General features: G+C 51.6%; 4 protein-coding genes across 4 annotated transcripts, besides 5 other annotated features; all 4 read left to right on the top strand.

Moving 5' to 3' along the window:
* On the top strand, window positions 1–411 carry Tco025E_06011 (putative heat shock 70 kDa protein, mitochondrial precursor; the record flags this gene model as incomplete). Its single annotated transcript, XM_029372900.1, has 1 exon — window positions 1–411. A coding segment is annotated over one exon (411 nt), but the record flags the coding sequence as incomplete, so codon positions are not given.
* A 693-nt stretch (window positions 412–1,104) lies between these two features.
* Tco025E_06010 (putative DNA-J protein) lies at window positions 1,105–2,010 on the top strand (the record flags this gene model as incomplete). The annotated part of the gene is made up of 1 exon (XM_029372899.1): window positions 1,105–2,010. The coding sequence occupies one exon, from the start codon at window positions 1,105–1,107 to the stop codon at window positions 2,008–2,010; it is 906 nt and encodes a 301-aa protein (XP_029227024.1).
* Window positions 2,011–2,019: 9 nt separating this feature from the next.
* Window positions 2,020–2,042: a microsatellite.
* Window positions 2,043–2,479: 437 nt separating this feature from the next.
* On the top strand, window positions 2,480–4,417 carry Tco025E_06009 (uncharacterized protein; the record flags this gene model as incomplete). Its single annotated transcript, XM_029372898.1, has 1 exon — window positions 2,480–4,417. The coding sequence occupies one exon, from the start codon at window positions 2,480–2,482 to the stop codon at window positions 4,415–4,417; it is 1,938 nt and encodes a 645-aa protein (XP_029227023.1).
* A 122-nt stretch (window positions 4,418–4,539) lies between these two features.
* Window positions 4,540–4,561: a microsatellite.
* A 14-nt stretch (window positions 4,562–4,575) lies between these two features.
* Window positions 4,576–4,608: a microsatellite.
* A 307-nt stretch (window positions 4,609–4,915) lies between these two features.
* Window positions 4,916–4,951: a microsatellite.
* A 291-nt stretch (window positions 4,952–5,242) lies between these two features.
* Window positions 5,243–5,291: a sequence feature (A-rich).
* An 18-nt stretch (window positions 5,292–5,309) lies between these two features.
* Tco025E_06008 (uncharacterized protein) lies at window positions 5,310–7,475 on the top strand (the record flags this gene model as incomplete). Its single annotated transcript, XM_029372897.1, has 1 exon — window positions 5,310–7,475. One exon carries the CDS (start codon window positions 5,310–5,312, stop codon window positions 7,473–7,475), a length of 2,166 nt encoding a protein of 721 aa, XP_029227022.1.
* Window positions 7,476–7,559: the final 84 nt, after the last annotated feature.

Raw genomic sequence — 7,559 nt, 5'->3', positions numbered from 1 at the left:
ATCACGGCGCATGGCGGTCTGAGCAAGGATCAGATTGAGCGCATGATCCGCGATTCTGAGGCGCACGCGGAGTCGGACCGCCTGAAGCGCGAGCTGGTGGAGGTGCGCAACAACGCCGAGACGCAGGCGAACACGGCGGAGCGCCAGCTGACGGAGTGGAAGTACGTGAGTGACGCCGAGAAGGAGAACGTGCGCACGCTGCTGGCGGAGCTCCGCAAGGTGATGGGGAACCCCAACGTGACGAAGGACGAGCTCTCGGCAGAAACAGACAAGCTGCAGAAGGCGGTTATGGAGTGCGGCCGCACGGAATATCAGCAGGCTGCGGCGGCTAACAGCAGCGGCTCCAGCAGTGGCACAGACGGCAATCAGGGTGAGCAGCAACAACAACAACAGGGTGACCAGCAGAAATAGTAGGCATGTGTTGGTCTTGCTCTTTTGCTTTTTTTTTGCAGTAGGGCAGTGCTTTGAAATTTATTGCTGCTGGAGTTTTAATGCCTGTGCAACATGGAGTATTATTTATAAGGTTTTAATTTTTAATTTAAAAAAAATGCGCTGTATTTAGTAATGAGGGAATTCTCCTAATTTGCACTTGTTTTTGTGCGAGGAGTTGATCTTGTGCGGTGGAAGGTTTTGAGGTACAGTTGTAATCTGAATTATGATTTTTTCACTATTATTACTGGTGGTCCTCTTTGAGCATGGGCTTTCAGCTGGGCTTTGTGTTTCTTTCTTTGCACGTGCACATGAGGTTTTGTGATGTGGGCGACCCGTGGGGTTTTTTTTGTTGTTGTTTCTGACATGCGTGTTGCTATTCTCTGTTTTGTGCCTGCACAGGCTTTTTATTTTTGTGCTTCACTTTTGTTTTTGCCTTTGCCAAAGGCGTAGGGTTGGAAGGCACGAAGTGGCCCAGTGGACATATATTTGATTGCTGCCTCGCGGGTTTTCGTGTTCGGCGGCCACGTTGCTCTCGCTGCTGCCTGCGTGATTCTACTTGTCTGGATTTGAGTTGTGTGAAGCAGGCGGCGGGAGTTTCCAGCTGTTGTAGCGGTTGGGTGCGGTTTTGTCGTCTTTGGCTGCGCAGGGGCGATGCGACGTACACGGCGGGTCATGGCCCGTGATCCCTTCGCGGTGCTGGGGCTCGGCCGTGGTGCCACAAAAGCTGAGATCAAAACACGTTATCGTGAGCTTGCGCGCCTGCATCACCCGGATGCCCCCGCGGGGAATAGTGAAAAGATGGAGCAGGTGAACAAGGCGTACAACCTGCTGATAAAGGAGGGTGCGTATGAGCGGATGCGTATGAGGACGGCTGGGGCGAAGGCACGCACCGAGGTCCGTCGTCCAAGCCCGGTTTCCCAGGAGACTGAGCGGCAACGAGAGGAGAACGATGCACCAGAGGAAGCGCTCTCGGAGGAAGAAATAGCCAAGGTGAGTGCGCTGGACCCGGCCACCGAGAGGGTGACGCCTGCCGGAAAGTACCTGTATCAAAGCCGTGATGACGGGAGTTGGATGGAGCTAGACAAACCGCTGGTGCGAGCACACCAGGCAAGGTACGCCTCCTATGCGGCGCAGACCGAGATGTCCGAGGAATTGCGCCGTCGATCGCTTGAAAAAGAAAAGGAGGAAAATGCAAAGACGATGTTTCAGCGTGCAGTAGATCGATTGAGTGATAGTGCAGATCTTCCTTCGCGAAATCCATCAGTGCTGCGTTTTTGCTTTCTCTTGGCATTGGTAGTGGTGTACTTTGCATACCAGCGCGCCTGTGCTTGGGGCAACCGCCGAAGGAGTCGGGCCGATTTTTATGCCTCCGTTGATCAGAAACGGCAGGAGCTTCTGGACATTTATAACGAAAATAGAACTGGCCTGGAGACTTCTGTTGCTGCCGCTGCTATACTTTTTCTAGCTGCCAGTCAAAATAAACAGGAAACGGATCCTGTTGTACCACCCACGCCTGAAAAGCTATTTAGGGGGGTGCGACCGCCGCGAGAGCATTTTTACGTGATTTCAGGCGGATAGTGCTGCCTCATTTATATATATATATATATATAGCGGCCTGTCTGTGTCTGTGTGTGTGTTTTTTTTTCTTTTTGCCACACTGCTGGTGTCGCTCCATCTGTTACTGCTGGGCCGTGATTTTGGGCATCTCCGCACGTCTTTCTTGTGATTTTTTTATTTTATATTTCCTGTCTCTACTTTTCTTTTTCTTCACAATGTGCGCTCAGGGTTCCTCTTGGGTTTCATATATTGGTGCTTCCCTTACGGTAGCAATAAAGCGGAAACAAGGAGAAGGAGAGGAGATAGGTGATACAGGGAGAGGGTGGGGAGGGGAGTGGTCAAGGATTTTGGCGTGGAACATAGGACCGGATTGTCTTGTTTTTTTGTTTCTGTTTTTACGAAGTTTTTTTTTTCTTGGCTTCTTCTGGAGAGAAAAAAAGCGAGGTTGTGAAGGTAGTATTAGTGTTTAGTGCAGGAAGTCATGCAGGGAATGCCGGCCGGCGATCCGTGTTGGAGCTATGAGGAAGAGGAAGCGGAAGTGCCTGGCAGTGGGCATGACAGCTCTTCTGATGAATCTGAATGGGGAACTGTAAAGGAGAACTTTTGTATCAACGGCATCCTAGGCGATGAGGAGGAGGGTGATCTAGTGGATGAAGAAGACGGGAAGCAGCTCTACCTTCCCGAGCCTGTTGTCTCCTTGACGGTGAGGCAGAAGCCGGAACTGCCACAACTGTCACCTGAGAGCCTTCCGGCTGGCTGTCATGTGTGGGTGGTGGACGAGGATGACGTTCGCCTTTTGTTACGGGAGTACTGGGATGACTCATACGGCGCGGTGTGTAATGGCAGACTTCGTGGCACCGTAGTTCGGCACTCTGATAACGTGACGCTTGTCTCGTTTTACGATGATCATCTTGAGATGAGCTATGGCCTGAGTCTCCCGCGTGTTTGCCTGTCGAAGGAACCGATTAAGGCGTACGACCGTTCACTGGGTGGAAGCAATCGGTTTGCTGAGTCTTGTTTTGGCATTGGCAATCTTGACCCGCGGGTAGGGCGTTTTCGCGAGGAGGCCGAAGCTTTGAAGATTAATCGGCAATTTTATGAATCCCTCTCAGTGATGGAAATTCAGGTGCCGCAATCCACGCCCCAGCTGGCCGTGGTGCTGGAAAACCTTAACGAGGGTGCATACGAAGCGGCGCTGACGCTATTGAGCAAGTTGCCGTCGAACGTATTCAACCGAGTAGATTGCTTAGTTCTGCGTTCGCGCGCAAATGCCTTTCTGGGACGCTTTACAGAGGCGCTCAAGGACGCAATGAGGGCGATTGAAGAAGAACCACGCTGGGTGAAAGGGAACCTGGCGGCTGCCCGGGCCTTGAGTGGGCTAGGCAAATTTGAGGAGGCTGCGCGGCAAATTAACCGTGCCAGGTTGCTCCTACCACATAGTCATGAACTGCGCAAAATTGAGGAACTTAACTCCTTTATGCTAAATTTGCAATTGGAGTTACCGCGCCACTACTTGGGTCTCTATTTGGACGCCCAGTACACCAAAAAATTACTCTCATTTCGCCCATTTAAAAAGGATGAGGTGGTGTTTAAAGGGGATCATGTAATTTTGGCGATGGAGTCAATCTTTGCAGCTCCTTCCAATAGATGTTGTGTGTGCCTGAAGCCTGGAGGACAAATGATGCGGGTTCCTGTCGATTTAGAGGGGAATCCCTCCGAGGAATTGGCCCGTTACTGTAGTGCGGAGTGTCAGCAGCGGTCGTCGCTTTTTTTCGTTATGGAACTCGGTCGTCATCGCGTGGCTTTGGAGCGTGCACGGGACCTCATCTCTTGCACCCTCGCACAAACAGCCAATGAGTTGCCTTTAGATATGACCTACATGACCACGCGTCTCTTCTTGATGATATGCGTCACCCATGAAAGGCTTGCGTCTAAGCGCCGTCAGACGCGACGTCGCAATGATGTCAGTAGTACTTCCAGTATCTCTTTTGAGGATAGTTCTCGCAGCGGTGGGTCGGATACGACAGGGCTTTTGCCGCTCAAAGCTGCGCTTCAACACCTAGGCGTGTACCCGCTTCCAACAGACCGGCTCAGTTCCGGTGTCCGGGAGAAGATGTATGTATTGTATAACACCATTACCGCCTTCTTCTCAGATAGCGACAAGCAAAGGTACCCAGCTGCATTATTTTATGCGTTGTATGAGTACGTGTGCGCGTTTGCCATCGCCGTACACGTGCCTCGGTCTGACAGTAGAATATATTATCTTCCAAAACTTATGGGGGCAGTCCGTCATGTGGAGGCGTCAGAGGCGAATTGTCGTGTCACCTTCAGTGAGGCTGGAACAGACATTGCACTCGTTGCGTCCAGACATGTTTTTCCGCATGAGACACTTTCTGTCCCTGATTGGGATAAACTCGACACGGAGTGAATCACGCCTCTGCACGTTCAAGCTCTCATTGTTTGTTTGTTTTTTCCTCTCGTTTTGCTCTGGAATGCAGCAGCTTTGGACTGTTTTGTCATGTGTTATAAAATGAGGTCTGCCAGTCCATATTTTTGTTGTTGTTGTTGTTGTCCCCTTTCCATCGCTGTATGTGTGTGTGTATGTGTGTGCGTGTGTGTAGGTAGTTTCTTTTTTTATTTTGTCCAGCAGCGGAACTGTAGTGTTAAATGGCGGTTTGTGTGCCACTTAACTTCTTTTTTCATCTTCTTAGTTTCTGGGGAGGCCGACGGTAGTTGCGATCGCGTCCAGCATTTATTTTCCACTTTCCCTTCCCTTTTTTTTTATCTCTATCTATCAGTATGCGTGTGTAGCATCACGACTTTGTAAACTGCCTTGATTGCCGCCTCCCTGTTTGTGTAGCTTGCAACTGATTCCTTGCGCTGCGCTTTCATTTCCGAGGCGGATGTGCATTTAGGTGGAGAAGCGCACACACGCGCATACACGCACACACACACACAAACATGGATGCATAAAGAGCAAAAAAAGATGGAGTGACGCTTGAAACACTTATTTTTTTTTTATGTGAGTGTGGGTTCTGAGGCTCTTGTCCTTTTTTTTTCTCCCCCGGATGTGTTTGGGAGGTTCGCTCGCAAGTTCACTCCCACTCCTTCGTAGTTGTCTCTGCGGCAGCTATTGTCACCCTCACCACCGAAATTACTACTGCTGCTTGTGCTGTTGCACCCCCTCTTTTTTGTTTATCTCACTCTCCGCCTCCCTGCTGCTGTATTGCTCACCATTTTGCTTTGAACTGTGTTCTTTTTTTTTTTGATTCAGTGCGCCTTTTCTGTTTTTCTTTTTCTTTGCTTATTTGATTCCTTTGATGTTGGGTCCTTCCACCAGTTCCATCGTGGGACACATGCCGTCTTCGTCGCTCTCGCTGGCGCAGTTGCGCGAGAAAGCGGAGCTCTTTCCGGTGCTCACACTCTACAGCTGCATAAGCGATGCTGAGGAGAGCGACAACGGGGCCCGGTATAGTGCCCAGGACAAATTTACAGGATGCATGTACGAGGTGCGCTGTATTCCTTTGAACGTCTCGGCGTCGCAGATGGACTTTGATAGCTTTTTGGCAGCGCAGCAGCAGCGATTAGACGCACTAACTGCGGCCTCTCAGCAATGGAACGTGCCGCCGTGTGCCTCACTCCCCATTGATGCATATGTGCAGGAACTAGCGTCTAGCAAAGAGTATTTCGTTGTCTCTGTGTCATCGTTTGGGGGCCTTTCCTTGGGCGACATGATTCGAGCCGGCTGTCGGCTGTTGGAGGACGCGGACTTCAGTGATATCCTTAGCTGCGTTGAGGAGTACGCGCGGGAGAGTGTGCGATTGCCACCCCATCGCAATTTGACACTGAACGCCCTTCTGCGGCAGCTCACTGTTCGCTCTGGCGCCGTTGAGATGGACCACCCCTCGCGCTGGGTGATTGGTGACTGGCAGCTACTTGCGGAGAAGGCTGCGCCTACGACGCACGAGGATGTCGTCGGAGACTTGGAATGGCTGTTGTACTCCGCCTTTGCAAAACTAGGTGTCTCGTGCGACCGGGACGGGAAGGTGCTGCAGCGGGACGTTGTGGAGATGCGCATCAACGAGACGATCGAACGTATTCGCAAGGGAACTGTGGCTGGCGTGGGGCATGGCCCCAGAACACATCACAGCGCCACCCACGTTGGGAGGCAAACCCATCCAACAAAATCCGTACTTGAAACCAATGCTGCGGCAGCTGCTACTGCTGATGGCCGGGATGAGTTAGTAGACAAGGTTGCCTTGCATAGGCGAAAACTGCACGAAGAGCAAAGCCTCCTCCAGAATTTTCGCGGTGAGGGAACGAAAAAAGAATGCAGCCGCAGCGTGCTTTTCCGCGACGAGGCGGAATTAGATGACGTGGAAGTCCCCCGGCGACGTGTCAAGCTCATGGAGGTGTTTTACCCGAGCAAGCTCCTCAGGAACGTCACTCTAGAGACGGAGGAGAGCAGGAAACAGTTTGTCGGAAGGAAGGACGCCATATTGGATGCCGTCACGGAAACATTAAGTATAGGCTTGCAGCGTCATGGGCGAAATCGACAAATTGAAGAAGACGCAATACAGATGCGGCGTGAGGCGCTTCTCTCCATGTTGATGCGATCAGCAACGCTGGCGAGCAAACGTGCGAAGTCTCCCTTACTAGACACAGGAACTGCATCACCGAATTCCCAGCTCACAGCGCAGGGGGCATCTAGTTTTCCAAATTGTATGCCCTCGACAACGAAGGGGCTCACCCCCCAGAGTGACGATTGGATGTATAGTGATACGACGACCTCTCGCAAGAGCCCTTCCCCCATAGCACGGCGGCCTGAGCTTCCGAGGAGGGTAATCGCATCTGTTTTATCGCCCCGAAACCCGGAAAGTGAATGTATTTTAACAGCAGAACCTGAAATGAGTAACGTTAGTGAGGAGCAGTCGATTCCCACCTTTTATTTGTCTAGTAATAAGGAAGCGGCTTTGTCCGACGAAAAGGGCATGGCCGGGCACCAAGCTCAGAGGTACACCATTTGTCATAACGATCAAGAGCTACTATCTCCGCGAAGAGGAACATACGGTGGCGTGAACGTAACAGAACGTTCCCCATTGACTGCTACCGCTTCACAGGGAAGGATGCCACGAACGACAAGGAGGCGGCCTCAAGCTGAGACGGGGAATAAACGCAGCGTCCGATCAGCACCTCGACGGCTCGTGGGAAGTTATTCTGTTCCACATTTGTCGGTGGGAAATACGGCGTGGGGTGGGGCGAGTTTTACCCATTCTTTACTAATATCACATAACAAGAGCGACATGCTTGGTGCCTCCCAGCCTGCCTGGAGAGGTGAAGATAATCATAGATTGCCTCGTCAAACTACGAGAGGTCTTGGAGGCGCGGGGGGACTTCCGCGGGGTCATGTTCGCGCCGCTAACGAGAATTCATTGGGTGTGACGACGAGACGTCGTCATGCGGGTTTCGGTGACGGTATGGCGTGAAGCGATTGAAACCCCCAAGGTTGAGTTGGGCCTCCTGTACGGCCCAGGCTTTGTGGTTGTTGGTTTTCCTTTTCCCTTCATTTC

This window comes from Trypanosoma conorhini, assembly GCF_003719485.1.
Source record: "Trypanosoma conorhini strain 025E chromosome Unknown Tco_14.4_contig_00381, whole genome shotgun sequence".
NCBI lineage: Eukaryota > Euglenozoa > Kinetoplastea > Trypanosomatida > Trypanosomatidae > Trypanosoma > Trypanosoma conorhini.
The sequence above is the reverse complement of the archived record's forward strand: the minus strand, read 5'-3'. Positions and strand labels throughout refer to the sequence as shown.